This window comes from Schistocerca americana, chromosome 1 (genome assembly GCF_021461395.2).
Source record: "Schistocerca americana isolate TAMUIC-IGC-003095 chromosome 1, iqSchAmer2.1, whole genome shotgun sequence".
Taxonomy (NCBI): domain Eukaryota; kingdom Metazoa; phylum Arthropoda; class Insecta; order Orthoptera; family Acrididae; genus Schistocerca; species Schistocerca americana.
The window spans coordinates 916,310,202-916,329,993 of record NC_060119.1 but is presented as its reverse complement, the minus strand read 5'-3'; the positions used below and the strand labels follow the sequence as shown (position 1 = coordinate 916,329,993).

Sequence of the window (19,792 nt, the reverse complement as noted above, 5' to 3'; positions counted from 1 at the left end):
TAGTCACTTGTACGTAGGCATCCTGTTTGATCACCTGCATCCATTCATGTCCATTTGGCATTCAAAAGGGTTTGCGCAATTCCAACAGGACAAAGCAACACCCCACACATCCAGAATTGCTACAGAGTGGCTCCAGGAACACTCTTCTGAGTTGAAACACTTCCATTGCCCACCAAACTCCCCAGACATGATCATTATTGAGCACATCTTAGATGTCTTGCAACGTTCTGTTCAGAAGAGATCTCCACCCCCTCATACTCTTACGGATTTATGGACAGCCGTGCAGGATCCATGGTGCCAATTCCCTCCAGCATTACTTCAGACATTAATTGAGTCCATACCATGTCATGTTGTGGCACTTCTGCATGCTCGCGGGAGCCCTACACAATATTAGTCAAGTGTACCAGTATCTTTGTCTCTTCCATGTATATATCTGTGTTTGTGTGTATGCATGACTGGACTTGTGATACCTTTAACCTTTATACTTTCTTCAGGTCTATACCCGACCTGGCTTCGCAGATACTTCATACTGAAAAAGCTAATTTGTGCTCCATTACCTAGAAGCAATTTTAATGGACTTTCTGTGCTCTGTGGGCAATTCTGTTGTACAAACTCATTTTTACTTTCACAGTCGACGAGACTCAGAGGGCCATAAGACACGGGTTCCCAGGTAGATGCCGTGTTTCTTGACTTCCGCAAGGCATTCGATACAGTTCCCCACAGTCGTTTAATGAACAAAATAAGAGCATATGGACTATCAGACCAATTGTGTGATTGGATTGAATAGTTCCTAGATAACAGAATGCAGCATGTCATTCTCAATGGAGAGAAGTCTTCTGAAGTAAGAGTGATTTCAAGTGTGCCGCAGGACCGTTGCTATTCACAATATACATAAATGACCTTGTGGATGACATTGGAAGTTCACTGAGGCTTTTTGCGGATGATACTGTGGTATATCGAGAGGTTGTAACACTGGAAAATTGTACTGAAATGCAGGAGGATCTGAAGCGAATTGACGCATGGTGCAGGGATTGGCAATTGAATCTCAATGTAGACAAGTGTAATGTGCTGTGAATACACAGAAAGAAAGATCCCTTATCATTTAGCTACAATATAGCAGGTCAGCAACTGAAAGCAGTTAATTCCATAAATTATCTGGGAGTACGCATTAGGAGTGATTTCAAATGGAATGATCATATAAAGTTGATCGTCGGTAAAGCAGATGCCAAACTGAGATTCATTGGAAGAATCCTATGGAAATGCAATCCGAAAACAAAGAAAGTAGGTTACAGTATGCTTTTTCACCCACTGCTTGAATATTGCTCAGCAGTGTGGGATCCATACCAGATAAGGTTGACAGAAGGGATAGAGAAGATCCAACGGAGAGCAGCGCGCTTCGTTACAGGATCATTTAGTAATCGCGAAAGCGTTACGGAGATGATAGATAAACTCCAGTGGAAGACTCTGCAGGAGAGACACTCAGTAGCTCAGTATGGGCTTTTGTTGAAGTTTTGAGAACATACCTTCACTGAGGAGTCAAGCAGTATATTGCTCCCTCCTACGTATATCTCGCGAAGAGACCATGAGGATAAAATCAGAGAGATTAGAGCCCACACAGAGGCATACCGACAATCCTTCTTTCCACGAACAATACGAGACTGGAATAGAAGGGAGAACCGATAGAGGTACTCAAGGTACCCTCCGCCACACACCGTCAGGTGGCTTGCGGAGTATGGATGTAGATGAATACCTTTCCAAATGCAGCATAAGGTGACTAATTTTATGCTTTCTTTTTCTTCCCTGCTTCTTATTGTTCACAGAATTCCCTGCATTCTCAGTACACACTCTAGCAATGTGCCCTGACCTATGACATCTGAAACACACAGCTGGCTTCGCTTTCTTACAGGGACCTCTGTGCCCCAGTAAACTGCAACTTTCGCACCTGACTGTCTTTTGAGGCTCTGACTCTCGATATGCTAGAGTCACTTCTACTTTGTGAATTCTTTTCTCAAGTCGGCGGTCTCACATAAAATGCCGAATGCCCAAGGTTTTACACTTAACATTACATCTGCAATTCTTAGATGTGTACCCTACACATCCACATGACGAACACTTCATGTTAACTCCCCCGTCTTGCCCTGATAACTTTTGTCTCCAAATCCTTTTTCCTTGGTGGACATAACTGCCGACTCTTCAGTCAAAGCTATCTCAACAGCCTCAATGAGGGAATGTTTTTGCCCCTTGCACACACAATCGTTTGTATGCACTCATGATAGATACCCTGAATGAATACACTGTGCTTAATTTTTCCTACTAATGACAGATACTGCCATTGCACCATGGACAGCTTCATGAAACTGATGTTGAAGTGTATCTACTTCACTGGTCCCATCTGCAATCAATCCTCCCTTTGATTGCCTACCAGAAAATGTATTACAAGCGTAGTAATCCAAAGTATGCTTACATGAGTAATTTTCCAACAAAATGTTTCTTACTTCTTCCCAGTTGGAAGAGAATTCACACACGAGCAGTCTACTTCGCGCAGGAACCTGAATACATGTTTTTACAAATTTTAACAATATTGGATGGTCAGCTTCACACATTAATTCAAAAGCTATATCCACATTATTTATAAATTCATTTAATGCCAATTTTATACCATCGAAAGCCTGGGGAATGAGTTTAAGGGTGTCACTGATACTAATCTTAGATACTACTGTTCCACCATCAGCAACGGCATTGTTAGACGAGGCCATGACTTTTACCTGCTGATGCATTGTGCAGAGGCGATGCAACATAGCATCATTGCTGAAGGCGGATAGCTCTGCTCAGCCGAGCCGAGCAGAGTAGGATATGACCATGCAATGCCTGTGGTGTCACATTGTCCTCAGCTGTGCTGCACCAAGCCATTGCCGGCTGCTGCCTGTCATCTGCTCACAGGTTGCCGCTGCCGCTGAAAGTCACGAAGGTGCTGCACATCTTCCACTGCCTGGTTGCACTGTCACCGTGTGCCATTGCTCTGATTGGCCTCCCTGGGCTGCACCACCAGCTCCGTCCCGTTGTCGCTCAGACCTTCCCGCGACCCCCACTTTGTCATGTAGATAAGGCTGCCCTGGCCACATCTTCCCTCATCAGCTGCCGATCTCAGGACCTCTGTGTATTTTTGCTGCTCTTCACGCTCCATCTGTTCTCACTGCAGTGCAAGTGCTGCTTCTCATATGACTCTCAAACCCTCCAGTACAGTCATGATGCTGGGCCGAGTATGTGCAGAGCCCCCATGTGTGTCTAAAATACCCCACACCTGGCACCAGAAATGTTTACCTATGTCGTGTTCTAACGCAGGATTGAGAAAAGTTAGCGAATTTGTGGGCAGTCTGAAATTTTCGAGCTGTGGCGAGCAAATGCAGAAAGACAAATTCCCAGTGAAGGCAGGCTGACAACTTGGATCAGCAGCAAACACTGCCTCAGGGCATATACGAGAGGTGCAGATTCTGGGACTCAACGGGATTCTCACAGCAGGAGGCTCATGGAATTCCAGGGTCCGATTAACATTATTTATTTGCGAACAGACTAGCAAATACACTGAAGGCTAATTCTAAACAGTAGAAAAAGCAAAGGAGGCAACTGGTTGCATAAAGAAAGTCAGTGTACGAGGCCATGGAGGTGGATGCTAACAGAAGTATCGAACACTAGCACAGGGTGTATACAACCTGGAACAATGGGAGATCCGGGAAAAACCCAAAACATGAACGACAGAAAAAAAACGAAAATACAACTTAAATTGCAAATGAAATGCGCTACACACAACAAAAATCACAGTGCTCATACAGGCGTCTGCCGACAGCAAAATGGGTTGAAGTCCTTAGGAAGGCTATTCGATGCCTCAGAACAACAAATTGCCTCTGATGAGCGTGACATCACAACTGTTTACATTAGATTTGTTTGAGCAGTTGCGAGCGAGGTCAGTTGCATGCACAGTTGAGTTGCATATGAATAGTACCTTCTCTCGCTTGTGGCTGTTAGCTGTATAAGCAGTAGCAGCAAGCAGCCAGATGCTACCCAGAAAAATCTTACTGCTGCACCCAGGCTGCCAGATTCACGCATGCCCAACAGGCCCAGATCTATGGGGTGGGGAGAGGGGGTCAGACCGGGGTATCAGCCCCGGGCGCCAATTTCATGGGGGGAGGGTCAAATTCATATTCTTGAGGGAAAAAATCTCGCTTCACAAAGCACCTAGCATTCAGTGCACGTTGGTCTATCGATTATTCATATGATTTTGAGACGCATCCATGTTGGTTTTTCAACATTTTGGAACACATTCTAAATTGATTTTTGAATGCATGCATGTGTCTGCCAGGGGAATCCCTGTCGCATCTGAAAATAAGCTTCCCTGCAGACAAAAGGGGACGGGGCTATACGAGCTGAGCAGAATCAAACAAAACTGGTGAATGCCAATCGCTCTTTGTTTACGTAATTGACTGGGTTTGTGAATGATCAGCATTGTTATAATTACTAGTGCAAGCCATAGATTCAGACAACCAGAGTGGAAATAAATAACTAACAGGAATAATAGGTAAGAAAGATTACGTTTTATCTTCTCTCTTCTCAGTGTATCCAAGAAAATGAAATTTTGACAGAAAATTTTCGGCCAGACTGCTACACTAGTAAGGGCTAGCTGTACAGACCCTAGCTAAAAGGCGCTTAAGTTCTATTCTGGGAGTAGCACAGAAAACGTGTTGTACAAACACATAATAACGCCTAACCGGAGAAAAAAATGTGGGATAACTAACCGGTGATTATGGCAGGGTTAGTGAAGTTAACCGGAGAAAAGGTTTGACACTGGCAGGAATAGTTACAGAATTAGTGATGACAAGATTGTTTGTTAGAATGAGGAACGAGAAGGAATAGGGACATCATACAAATTATGGAAGAATATGATGATTCCAAGTTTTTATAAAAATTTCATACTACTACTATTCGATCTCATGCTTGAGAAGCTGGAGCATATGAGTGAAATGTGAAACTATTTCGTAACGTAAAGCTTTTTGCTTGTAGTAGGCCTAATATCCATTTGATACTGGTATTTTGTGAATTATATTCTGTCAACTCATAAAAATGACCATTTGTTCCAAAACAGTCTTGTTTATTTGGTGTGTATTACAATTGCTGCAAAATTAGACAGTCCTATTTTGTTTTATCTAGCAGACAGTGACAAAATACATGTAATCAGCTCGAGAGACCACACACACACACACACACACACACACATTGGTTTTCCAACTCATCTACTTCCTGGTCTAAAAAAGCAAGAAGGCAAAAAAGTAGTCTTCGGTGACAATCTCGGTTCACATATAAGTGTGAATCTTCTTAAGCTTTATTAAGAGAACAACATCCAATTTGTCTACCTGCCTCCGAACTCTTCGCATTTAACACAGCTACTTGATTTGGCTTACTTTAGGCTTCTCAAAATGAAATGGAGACAAGTTCTTACAGAGTGGAAGCAATCAGACAGTGGCAGAGTTGCATCCACACTCTCAAAGGACATTTTCCCAAGACTGTTAAAAAAGCCTTAGACAGCATAGAGTCGAATGTACGGGATAATCTTTTGACTGGATTTAAAAAGGCTGGAATCCACCCAATCAGCAAAGAAGAAATTTTCAAGCGATTGCTATCATACAATGCTTCTGGTAACCTTCATTTAATAGGACAAACATTTATCAAACACCTTAAGGAAAAAAGACAAGAAGTTGTTAAGCCACGAACAACAAAACATTGAAAATTGTAAGTCCCTGCAGGAAAAAGTATATCTTCAATTGAAATCCTTCAGTACCAACAAAAACAGCAGAATGAAATACACGAGAAAAAGAAAAGAAGCTTTGAAAAACCAGAAAAAAAATTGAAAAGAAAAAGAAGATACTAGAAAAAAAATAGGTGGAAACAAAAAGAAAAGAAGGGGCAAAAGAGTGGCAAGCCTATCAACAGACGACGATGATGACAATTTCAGCTTAGCGTCCTCATGTCACAGCGACCTGTTTTTTTCCAGCAGCTATGAAGACTCTTTTAGTGTCAAATGAACCAGATAAACCAATTAACTTAGACGATTCAAGACCCAGTACAAGCTTCCCAACTGCTAATGTTGGAGATCCAAAAGGAAGCAATGAAGACATGAAGGGACTTGTAGAAAAGGACAAATTTGTTGTTGTTCATTGGAACAGACTCCAATTCCCAGGGTCGGTGCTCTCTGTGGCAGAGGAGGGAGCGACAGTGGACTGTATGGCGCCGACCAAAAAATTTTGGAAGTGGCCCCAAGAAAAGGATACGTTATTTTACCGGTGGTGTGACATTGTAAAAGTTATTCAGCTACCAAAGCTTGTAAAAAGAGGCCTTTTTAAGGTTGATTTCATTTAAACGTAAAAATTCCTTTTTTGAAAGAACTTTACACTTTGACTTAGCTATGTATTTATAACTTGGTGTAAAATATTACTATAATCATTAAACAATATTTGTTTTTAAATACCCAGGTCTTTCTTTGTCACTTGCATATATACCACTCTTTTTCTATTGAAATACTACGTTGGGCCAAAGTTATTCTATCCTTAGGGTAACAATGGCCCAAAATTAAAAATTAAATTGAAAAAAAAAATATTTGGTCAAAAAGTGTACAGCATTTAAATATAAGATGTTATAATTGTATAAAAAGGTTACCAGAACTTATGTAAAAAAAATGATTTGTTTGAAGGGTAAATTGTATGAAATTGTTCAAAAGTGGGCCAAAGTAGCCTGTGTTTATGGTAGTCAGAACCCTGGCAGAGAACGTTTTTCAGTTGCTCCAATCCTGGGAGGTACTGAGCAAAGAGGAGAACACTTCTCTGTGGCTGGACAGTGGGACTTTGGGAGGTGGTGAGTACTAGAGAGATAAGGCATGGGAGATATGTTTTTCTCCAAGGTTGGGAAGGTAATTACAGTCTGTGAAGGCCTCAGTGAGACTCTTGGTATATTTCAAGAGGGACTGCTCGTCACTATGGATGCAACGGACACAGGGGCTTCTTGGTATGAAATGGATGGCAGCTTTAAAAGTGGAAGTATTGCTGGTGTTTGGAAGGTTTGACATGGATGGAGGTACTGATGATGTAGCCATCCTTAAGTTGGAGGTTGACACTGAGGAAGGTGGCTTGTTGGGTTGAGGACCAAGTGAAGTGAATGGAGGAATGTTGATAGGGTATCCTCATCCTCAATCCAGATCATCAATGAATCTGAACTAGGTTCAGGTTGGGATTCTGGGTGCTTAGAAATGATTCATCTAGATGGCCCCTGAATAGACTGATATTCGGATGAAGGCCTTTTTGCCTGAAAACTTTGTTTCACAGTCTTTTTGTTGTGCCTGTTTGTGACTCAGCATCTCTGTTATATGGTGAGTAGCAACTATGCTTTTCATAATATTGTCACTATTTACAGGTTTCCATTATTACATATAGGTGCAGGTTTTCAACACTTGTATTCTAAAAACGCCTAACACAAACATTTGCATTATTCATGAGATTTGTACATTATTTGTGGACTGAACTCATTCATTGATGTGTTTGGACACATTGCACGTGATGTGACCATTTCAGGACAACACAAGTCATGCCAATGTGTAACTGCCACAAGCTTTGGGTTTGGTTGTTCAACATAAAGATGCATACTGAACGTAAACCAGGGTTTTGATTACCTCTCGTCGTGCCCTGAAATGAGAAATGTCCTGCCCACTAACCTTCCCACCCCCTCGCACTGTGGTATTCCGCCATCCACCGAACCTACACAGTGTACTCGGCCATCCTTACACAACCCCTGCTTCCAATCCCTTACCTCATTGCTCATACCCCTGTAATATATCTAGATGCACCACCACCTGCTCCAGCCCAGTCACTAACATCACCTATCCCATCAAAGGCTGTGAAACCAGTCATTTGGTCTACAAGCTAAGCTGCAACCACTGTGCTGCATTCTATGTGGACATGACAATTAACAAGATGTCTGTCCGCATGAATGACCACCATCAAACTGTGACCAAGAAACAATTTTGACAAAGGTTGTGCTGGCCGAAATCTATTATTTGTGACAGTCTTTTTGTTGTGCCTATCTGCAACTCAGCATCTCCACTGAAGGGTGAGTAGCAACTTTCCCTTCCACAATATTGTTACATTCCATCCTGAATTTTCCACTGTTTGATATTTCCCATTAATTTGATGAGAAACAGTGAAATCATTATATACACCTAGACACACATTTTTTGTAGCACTGTACTAGTGGAGTGAAATCTGGAACGGGTGCCAAACATTCTAATATATATGCTCCAGGCATTTGAAATTTGTTTCCAGAACATACAGAATTTAATTTACGTAAAACACTGCTGTCAAATTTTGTAAGGAAAAATATTGTGCAGAAGAGGAAGAGCCTAATTCACATTCGGTAAAAAGGAGAGGGCAGAACCAAGAGCAACAAACTCACTCTGCCGGCCGGAGTGGCCATGCGGTTCTAGGCGCTACAGTCTGGAGCCGAGCGACCCCTACGGTCGCAGGTTCGAATCCTGCCTCGGGCATGGATGTGTGTGATGTCCTTAGGTTAGTTGGGTTTAATTAGTTCTAAGTTCTAGGCGACCGATGACCTCAGAAGTTAAGTCACAAAGTTCTCAGAGCCATTTGAACCAACAAACTCACTACACCAAAGGGATGTTCGTCACCACATATATGGATATTATGAGAGAAAAGAATACACAACTAAAAGAAAAAAAAGAAGTTGTATGTTACTTTTCACAAGTCAGAATGATTCTGTGGTAGCAAGACATCTTCATTCACAGTTATTAGTCCTCTCAATTTTTGGTACAAAAAAATTAATGAATAGAAAATTGTAATGGAGAGAGGTGGCATCATAGTGTGGCACCGTTGATTATTAGGAAACATTGTTAAGTGCATTTTGAAGACACTGTGTGGCTCAACAAAACATGGGTAAATGGCGGTAAGTCTATCGGAAAAAACTGGACAGAAGATAGTGTATGAGGAATTTTGCTTTTGCCATGGGAAAGGGCGCAAGAATTATTGTCTTCCATGCTGGAAAAAACTGGACACTGTTGAAATGCTACAACGTAAAAGTTCAGGGCAATTTATGTATGGCAGAGCTCGTATAAATATGAGCCATAGTTTCAAAATTATGTTATGGATAAGTTAGCTAAAGGACATGGCTACAGAATTTTTGGGCTTCTACATTGTCACTGCCACTTCAACGCCATAAAAAAATTTGGGTGCAGACTAGACATTATGCGGCAACAAATATCAAAATATTCACTATTTGAAAATATAATGTAACTGGATAGATAAAAATCATACTCACCAAGTGGCAGCAGGAGAGCACATAACATGTAAAGGTTAAGGAAATCTGCAATTTTTCCTTAACCTTTACATGTGTACGTTCTCCTGCCGCCACTTGAGTAGATTTTTTACCTATCAAGTTACATTATAATTTCAAAAATTGATTATTTTCGTTGATATAATAACTTCACTGGGGCAGAAATTCAAAAACTGTTAGAGGAAGGCAGTGGCACAAATAATGCCAACGAAGTGGAGTAATGTTGTATGCTACACTGAAATGGTTTTGAAGAAGCACTGCAAAGTGAAGTAAATGTAGAAAGTAGTATCAAAAACACAAAAATATTCTTGGGCAATTCCAGTGACTCTTCCACAGACCAGAATACAGGTAACAAGTGTTGAGGAAGAAACTGACTCTGAACTAAGTGGGACTGACTCTTTGCCATAATTTTTTACCAAATGGCATCTACTAGATGTCCACAATAAATCTCAACTTATTAAGGAATACCCATCTGCTTACTCATGTTGTACTAATGCACACAACAGTGATTGTTAAGTATTTAAGCAGTTTATATTGTTTAATGTTGGGAGTTATTGAATTTACCTGAAAGATTCAGATCCATTTCAGCAACCCTTTCATAACAAATATGTCAATTGGATGTGAATCATCCTGATTACAGTAACAGACAGTGGGCTTCCTGTTGCTTTTGTTGAGATATACAATATGTGCATAATTGTTTCTTGTATGCTGAGATTAGTGTTGATGAATGTTTTAGGTATATAGGTAAAACGAAATTCCTGGTACCTATTTTTTATATGAATTATACAAATGTGTGGGATCTGTTCTTTCAGACATGTCTGAAAGAACAGACACCATGCAGAATCCGCATCTGTAACACATATTAAACAAACTGAAGGTGAAGCGGAGAGAAAGAAAAGAAAAGAGCTACTGATGTCAGTGTTGCACCAGTACTTTATGCAAAATAGGCAGCAATGAGTGAAAATGAGTGCCAGAGTGGGATTTGAACCAAGGATCTCCTGCTTACTAGCTGCTTCCTTACCCAGCACCACCTATCTGCAGTCGCCGTTGATGTTCTCCATGCTCACTACTTTGAGATTCCTGCAAAAGGTCGAATATAATTTTGCATCCACACTGGCAGCCATTGATGGAACAGGGTGCAACCCACTGCAGATTGTGGCACACATTGGAACAAATTATGCCTCTCATCTGGGCTCCGAGGCCATACCTGGGTCATTAAAGTGGCTGGCAGAGAAGGCTGAGAAGACCAGCCTTGTGCATGGAGTTTCAACAAAGCTCACAATTTGCAGAATTGTCTCCAGAACTGATCATGGCCCTCTGGTTCTGAGGAACCAGACACTTCAAAGGCTCTGTGACCCACGCCAGTGTATGACTTCTTGGGACTTGGGCCACAGGGTTGAGAACTGTAGACTCCCCCTAAATGGGTCATGTGTGCACAACATGTCACAGACTGCTACTCAGGTAATATCGTGTGTGGGGTGCCAGTCCTGACAAAACTCTACCATCTGGTGAAATACCCTCAGATTTCAAGAATAATATAATAATTCCAATCCCAAAGAAAGCAGGTGTTGACAGATGTGAAAATTACCAAACTATCAGTTTAATAAGTCACGGCTGCAAAATACTAACGCGAATTCTTTACAGACGAATGGAAAAACTGGTAGAAGCCAACCTCGGGGAAGATCAGTTTGGATTCCGTGGAAATATGGCAACACGTGAGGCAATACTGATCCTGCGACTTATTTTAGAAGCTAGATTAAGAAAAGGCAAACCCAGATTTCTAGCATTTGTAGACTTAGAGAAGGCTTTTGACAATGTTGACTGGAATACTCTCTTTCAAATTCTGAAGGTGGCAGGGGTAAAATACAGGGAGCGAAAGGCTATTTACAAAAAAATGGCTCTGAGCACTATGGGACTTGAACATCTGTGGTCATCAGTCCCCTAGAACTTATAACTACTTAAACCTAACTAACCTAAGGACATCACACACATCCATGCCCGATGCAGGATTCGAACCTGTGACCGTAGCAGTCGCGCGGTTCTGGACTGCGCGCCTAGAACCGCTAGACCACCGCGGCCGGCAGCTTTTTACAATTTGTACGGAAACTAGATGGCAATTATAAGAGTTGAGGGACATGAAGGGGAAGCAGTGGTTGGGAAGGGTGTGAGACAGGGTTGTAGCCTCTCCCCCATGTTATTCAATCTGTATATTGAGCAAGCAGTAAAGGAAACAACAGAAAAATTCGGAGTAGGTATTAAAATCCATGGAGAAGAAATAAAATCTTTGAGGTTCGCTGATGGTGTTGTAATTCTGTCAGAGACAGCAAAGGACTTGGAAGAGCAGTTGAACGGAATGGACAGTGTCTTTAATGGAGGATATAAGATGAACATCAACAAAAGCAGAATGAGGATAATGGAATGTAGTCAAATGAAATCGGATGATGCTGAGGGAATTAGAATAGGAAATGAGACACTTAAAGTAGTAAAGGAGTTTTGCTATTTGGGGAGCAAAATAACTGATGATGGTCGAAGTAGAGAGGATATAAAATGTAGACTCGCAATGGCAAGGAACGCGTTTCTGAAGAGGAGAGATTTGTTAACATCGAGTATAGATTTAAGTGTCAGGAAGTCGTTTATAAAAGTATTTGTATTGAGTGTAGGCATGTATGGAAGTGAAACATGGACGATAAATAGTTTGGACAAGAAGAGAATAGAAGCTTTTGAAATGTGGTGCTACAGAGGAGGAGGAGGAGATTAGTGTTTTACGTCCCGTCGACAACGAGGTCATTAGAGACGGAGCGCAAGCTCGGGTGAGGGAAGGATGGGGAAGGAAATCGGCCGTGCCCTTTCAAAGGAACCATCCCGGCATTTGCCTGAAGCGATTTAGGGAAATCACAGAAAACCTAAATCAGGATGGCCGGAGGCGGGATGGTGCTACAGAAGAATGCTGAAGATTAGATGGGTAGATCACATAACTAATGAGGAGGTATTGAATAGGATTGGGGAGAAGAGGAGTTTGTGGCACAACTTGACTAGAAGAAGGGATCGGTTGGTAGGTCATGTTCTGAGGCATCAAGGGATTTAGAATTGGAGGGCAGCGTGGAGAGTAAAAATCGTAGAGGGGGACCAAGAGATGAATACACTAAGCAGATTCAGAAGGATGTAGGCTGCAGTACATACTGGGAGATGAAGAAGCTTGCACAGGATAGAGTAGCATGGAGAGCTGCATCAAACCAGTCTCTGGACTGAAGGCCACAACAACAAGGTCAAATGATGTTGGCAATACAAGATTTCTTTAAAACTGTGATTTAATTCGTTGCTGAGGATTTTTGTATTTGTTGTGGCACACATCCATTATTAGGAGTGTCGTATATTTAGTTTGTCATGCCCCAAACCCCCCAATTCCCACAACAGTCCTGTTACTTTCAAATGATTCCTGCAATTAATTTTTTTTTTTTTCATATTCTTTGAGTTTGTTCTCTTGTGTAATGAGTGACGTCATGGTCGCCCCATTGTATAAGCTTTAAATACGGGTGTCAGCCATCATGGGTCAAAGCGAAAGGCTGGTACCACGATCTTCGGGTTTGCCTATTAGCGGTGTATACAGTGCCACTATTTCAATACAACACATTGTAACAGGGCTGTGTGTGTGATGCTCTGATGACAGTGCAATGAAAATTGTATGTGGAAGATCTAATAATTGTAACAGGTTTTTATTGTTCCACTCTGAAGTAACCATAGTCTGTAAAATTGTTATTTATATTTTTAATAGAAATCTATGGTATTCTATAAGGAAATTTAACTTAACATCTTGAGAGACAAAGAGAGGGCAATGTTTTGAAACTTTCAAGACTGGTGTATAATAATATTAAATCAACCAGTTGCATAACTTTCCTCATTATCTGAATAAACCACAAAGTTACAGGAGCACATTCCCATATTGCATCTGTTGTTGTCAGCTGCCACGTACCTCTAGCTTATAACAAGTATTATGTACGAACATCAGTTATCTGTATATCTTGGATGGTGCAGTACGGAAGTTCACTGCCACACGGTTTACACAGAAAAATTTTGTTTCTTGTCCCTAACTGGAGAATCAGTGCCAGTTATTTCATAGTAAAATTGTAGTAGCCTACTTAAAGTGTTCTTTCGAGCACATAATCCTAAGAAGTGTTCATATCAAAAAATTTCACAACTAAAGCTACAAGAGTACACACACCCAGAAAGTTACTTCAATAAACAAATTGAAAATACACTTAAATTTATAAAACTTGAAAGTGGGGGTACTTTAAACCAATTTTTAGTATGTGTACCAACTAATGAAAGTAACCTACCAGTAAATGCGTGTGTTTTGTACTTACATTACTATCTAGATGATAATTGTGAACAGCAGATCACATATGAAAAAAGTTTACAAAACAGAGATTAGTTCGTCTTTTTAATGCTTTGTGTTATCAAAAACAAGGAACACAAGTTTCAAACAAGAATTTTATAATTCACTTCTCTGTTGCATGTAACGCTCAAGATGGAGCGCTACGTAAAATTCAAATATCTTACAGCCTCACCTGATAAACCCAGTCATTCAGAAAATGGTTTCTTTCCCGGCACTAATGTATACATGTTTACTTTACACAACAAGAATGTTGGCTGTTGCTATTTAAGTACACTTTTATCAACGAAAAACTTAATAAATGCCTATCAAATTAGAGATGAGATCTTAGATTAATAGCTTCCTGCAGTTACATGTAGTGTGCCTCCTTTGTTAAATTAACTTCTCAGTTATACTAACATTTATTACTTTACATAAAAACAAATATATGGGAGGATGCCATATATTGCAGCAATATAATAAGAACAAATAAAAAAAAAGAGTGCACTGAAACTACCAGTGTCAGTAAGAAGAAATCACCAACATTTATGGTTTTTGTACGTTTGTCCAAAGCTGCACATAAAATTCGCTCAAATAAAAAATGAGTCATCACATAAGACCTACATCCTAATATTTCACTCATTTCTTTTGAAAATCATTATGTGTGTACCTACATTACCTTCTACAAAGTGAGAATGAAATAACTGTTGAAACAGTTTATAGTGCCGTAATGACAGAAATCCCTCAATTTTCTTATACAGTTTGTTAAAAATAACAATATGAGAGGGACCTCTACCTGTTTCTGGAAAATTATCATGAAGCCACGTCAAGGGACTGCTGAAAAAGACATCAGCCACATCTTGACTAGCCAATGGATCACATTCCAAAAAGAATACATCCACAGGAGAATGGAGATGACTGTACAGAGGTGTGGAATGGCATGGCATGAGAAACCATATAGAAGTGTTACTAGGATTTTTTGCTGATTCTTCTGCCAAAATCTTCATGACATCGAGAGTTCCTCTTTGGTGAACAATGCCACAGTACAGAAACGGAATTACTGAACCTAGTATTAGAAATACTTTCATAAATACTGGACGATAACCAAAACTGTTTCGTTTTCCCCACACTGTTAACCAAAAAGTTGCAATAAATAACATCATTGGAAGCAAGGGTAGGATAAATCTAAATTCCTTATGTGGAATAATACTGTATACCAGAACTGTCCACAAAATTGCAAAAAATAGTACTAAACAAACATTTCTTGCTTTATCTTGTTTATAAGTAATAACTTCCTTGCAACCAAGAACAAATGGAAAGATGTGCACACCCAAAACTGTAGGAATACCTACAGTAAAATACCAAAGCAGCCCATGTGTTCCATAGAAGGAGGCTACGTTTTTTACTAAGTTGTAATAGAGAAAGCTAATGGGTGAACAAGTCACTGACCCATGGCAAAGTGAATCTACAACAGTTGATAAAACAATGAAAATAGCTGCTCTCATGATGTACACACGGCTCAAAACTTTCCAGTCACTAGCCTGCAAGAAGTGATAAATTGCGAATGGTAACCATATCACGAATGCTGTTGGACGCATAAGGCAGGCAAATCCTACGATCCACAAGTATTTCGTTGTTTCCACTCCTCCTCTCCGCATTGTCGTCCATGGATACAAGCATAAAGCCATTGATGTCAGCGCCGTTTCTAAGGTGTTAGTTAATGTTCGAGTCGCAGTGTACGCATGAAACCAAGCGATACTTATATTAAGCAGCGCCCACTCATTCGTAACACCAATACATGTTCTGCACCAACGCAGAAACATTAAATCGGCACAAACGCATAACAATGCTTGAAATATCCGTGGTAAAAGAATTAAGTTCTCCACAGTGTCTATTTTAATTATGTTCATGATTTTATACATCAATGCTATCAAACTTGGATACACGTAACTTCTAATACCAACTTTCCATTCCCACGTTGTATACCCATAACCGTATGCTAATCTGTGAGCTATCTCTAATGATTGCCAGTACTCGTCTGGAACGTAAAATGTCGAAACAAGGAACACAGACACCAAGCGCAGTACCAGAAGTAAGCAAACGGGTATTCTATGATTCAGTCTCATGATTACACTTTTATTTGGCACCTATAAGAAAACACACGTCCACTCTACAATTCCCACCTCACATGCTTTCAAACATTCAAACCCCACAACAAGACTCCGCCCACCAGACAACAACAGGCGTCTAAAGCTAGCGAAATGAGGGATGCTCAACTACCGGACCTACCGATAGATGGCTCTACCAGCTGATTACTATCGTCTGTATTGCCCGCCATATTTGAATTTGCCAAGAAGTTTCTCTCGGTCTGTACGGTGTATAAGGAATTAAGGATTATCGAAATGGTGATTTCTTGTTCCGCTTTCAATTGTGCGAAGCGATGGAGTAAGGAAAGTGACTTACCATTTCACAGGTGATAAGACTGCCGATACAATACGACAACAATACAGACTTAGGGGTCTAGTGCAGCAGGGGATACAACCCGTCGGCTTTGAACAATGACGTCATTCCTTAGTCATAGATCTTAATGTCTTCACTTCGAGGCATAGATAATAAAGCAGTTCTGTGTTCTAATAAGCTTTTGCTGTTATGTTTCAATTTCGTTTTTTTTACTGATTGCTTAATAAAGTAGGATCAGTTTATTCTATCTCGTGAGATTTTTTTTTTTTAAAGCCAAAAAACACTTATCAGCTACTGAAGGCAGCTACAACACTAGAAGAATCGCTTCTCGGCTTTTGACAAGATATTGCTTAATAAAGTAGGATCAGTTTATTCTATCTCGTGAGATTTTTTTTTAAAAGCCAAAAAAACACTATTGCTTAATAAAGTAGGATCAGTTTATTCTATCTCGTGAAATTTTTTTTTTAAAAAGCCAAAAAAACACTATTGCTTAATAAAGTAGGATCAGTTTATTCTATCTCGTGAGATTTTTTTTTAAAAGCCAAAAAACACTTATTAGGTACTGAAGGGAGCTGCTTAATAAAGTAGAATCAGTTTATTCTGTCTCCTGAGATTTTTTTTTTTAAAGTCAAAAAACACTTATTACGTACTGAAGGGAGCTAGAACATTAAGAACAATCGCTTCTCGGCTTTTGACAAGATATTGCTTAATAAAGTAGGATCAGTTTATTCTATCTCGTGAGATTTTTTTTTTAAAAGTCAAAAAACACTTATGCTTTTGACAAGATCAATGTTTATCTCTCTCGCATTCCTTTGTTTCTCAACATTCTCCTCAGCTCTTTCATCTCTGTAATACATGCTCTCTGGCGACTTGTGACGTCATTGTTCAAAGCCGACGGGTTGTATCCCCTGCTGCACTAGTCCCCAAGATGATTACGTAGTGAGCCCTGGAACGTGGAAGAAACGTCTCAGATCCGAAGCAGTGCCATCAATTTTTGACTTTCCGACACATTTGATGCCACCAAATAAGCAGCCACGACGACATTTTAGGATTTTGTGTGACTACGATGCTTCTCCATTTGAGGGGGTCTAGTGCAGCAGGGGATACAACCCGTCGGCTTTGAACAATGACGTCATTCCTTAGTCATAGATCTTAATGTCTTCACTTCGAGGCATAGATAATAAAGCAGTTCTGTGTTCTAATAAGCTTTTGCTGTGATGTTTCAATTTCGTTTTTTTACTGATTGCTTAATAAAGTAGGATCAGTTTATTCTATCTCGTGAGATTTTTTTTTTTTTTAAAGCTACTGAAGGCAGCTACAACACTAGAAGAATCGCTTCTCGGCTTTTGACAAGATATTGCTTAATAAAGTAGGATCAGTTTATTCTATCTCGTGAGATCTTTTTTTTAAAAATCCAAAAAAAAAAATTGCTTAATAAAGTAGGATCAGTTTATTCTATCTCGTGAGATTTTTTTTTAAAAAAGCCAAAAAACACTTATTAGGTACTGAAGGGAGCTGCTTAATAAAGTAGGATCAGTTTATTCTATCTCGTAAGATTTTTTTTTTAAGTCAAAAAACACTTATAACGTACTGAAGGGAGCTAGAACATAAAGAACAATCGCTTCTCGGCTTTTGACAAGATATTGCTTAATAAAGTAGGATCAGTTTATTCTATCTCGTGAGATTTTTTTTTTTTAAAGTCAAAAAACACTTATGCTTCTGACAAAATCAATGTTTATCTCTCTCGCATTCCTTTGTTTCTCAACATTCTCCTCAGCTCTTTCATTTCTGTAATACATGCTCTCTGGCGACTTGTGACGTCATTGTTCAAAGCCGACGGGTTGTATCCCCTGCTGCACTAGTCCCATTTGAGGTAGCTAATTAATTTCCTTGCTATGTGTGTGTTTTTGACTTTTGTGAATTTATTTCGTACGGACACAGATGGGCTACATAGGTCTACGCAATGTTGTAATACAGTTCCATATTTTTGTTTTTAGCGTTCTGTCCTGGAATCCGTGCTTGATTTGCCCTCTGCAGAAGCTACTGATTGCGTGGAGAATGTTGTCAATGAGAATTCTTCCGTGGAAAGCATGTCCCATTTATCCAATGCAGAAGCTACGAATTGTGTCGAAATCGTTAGTATAAGGATGTTTCCACACCCCCAAAGTTTTCTTATAATATTTTTTCATCAAGCCTTGAGTTATTTCAATCATATATAACGAAATTGTTTCTTTATTTCAGAGTGCAGTTGGTTCTCAAGTAATTGATTGTGGTATACAGCCGAAAGTAGAAATGGAAGACAAGCGACCGAAACTTGCAATTTTTTCTCAGACATTGTGCACGAATTAAAACGTAAACTGAAGTGTGTCCGTGAAAAGCTTCGAAGAAGAGAGAAGAAAGTGTTTTCCATGGATGACATAAGTTCATTGAAGGAGAAGGGGCATCTTCCTGAATAGTTACATAACTTCCTCAATCATCAGAAAGGAACACAAGTGGAATTAGTGTGCAATTTAGTGGACAACTCTCTCTCCTCAAAGGGTAATAGATACACAACAAATGTGAAAATGTTTGCGATGACTGTGTACTTTTATTCACCAGCAGCATATGAATACCTGCAAAAATTAATGCCTCTGACCCATAAATCATTGATTCCCAAAAGGGGGGCAAGTGTCGACTGTGAAACTGGCTTCTTAAAAGATGTTTTTAAGTAGGCCTACATTGATTCGAACCCAATTGTAAGGGACCAGTTCAGCAATTCATGTCTAATTGTAGACAGTGTGGCACTTAGGAAGCAAGTAGTTTGGGACCAAGGAACTAAGCAATACACAGGTTTTTTAGAGTTTGGTGGGGAAGTGCCTCAGTCAAAAGAAGTAATAGAGGCATCTGAGGCTGTGGTTTTCATGCTTGTCTCTATTAAAGGCAAATTTATATGCCCGATTGCATATTTCTTTATCAACGGTGTACAGGCAAATAATCAGGCCACACTGATAAAATCCGCTTTAGAGAGGCTGCATAGTTCTGGCATTAGGGTTTGGTGTGTTACATGTGATGGCTGCAAGGTAAATATAAGCACTTTACGTACACTTGGCTGTACTTTAAATTTTTCCAAGGGTGATTTTAAGAGCTACAATGTTTATTGTATCTTGGGCATGTCATATGATTAAGTTTGCCAGAAATGCTCTAGCAGAAGTATCTGCTATTGAGTCTCCAACTGGCATTATTAGATGGCATTTCGTTGAGCAATTGAACAAGGTACATCATCTCCAACTGGCACTATTAGATGGCCTTTCGTTGAGCAATTGAACAAGGTACAACAAGAGGAAGGTATGACATTTGCCAACAAACTATCAGGACAACATATAAGTTATGTAAATAGAAAAATGAATGTTTCATTAGCTCCACAGACTGAGTTCTAGTGTGACAGATAGTATAGAGTGTTTGAGGAGGGTTGGTGATCCAAATATTAAAGGAAGTGAAGCAACAGTAGAATTTTTGTATAATATTGATAGGATTATTGATATTCTGAACTCCAGAAATCCATTAGGTAAAGGGTATAAGAGCCCCCTGAGACTTGACAAC

General features: G+C 39.9%; 1 protein-coding gene across 1 annotated transcript; it reads right to left on the bottom strand.

Moving 5' to 3' along the window:
• Positions 1 to 13,822: 13,822 nt before the first annotated feature.
• On the bottom strand, positions 13,823 to 16,014 carry LOC124547694 (GPI mannosyltransferase 3). The gene has a single exon (XM_047125124.1). The coding sequence runs from the start codon at positions 15,877 to 15,879 to the stop codon at positions 14,389 to 14,391; it is 1,491 nt and encodes a 496-aa protein (XP_046981080.1). The 5' UTR covers positions 15,880 to 16,014; the 3' UTR covers positions 13,823 to 14,388.
• Positions 16,015 to 19,792: the final 3,778 nt, after the last annotated feature.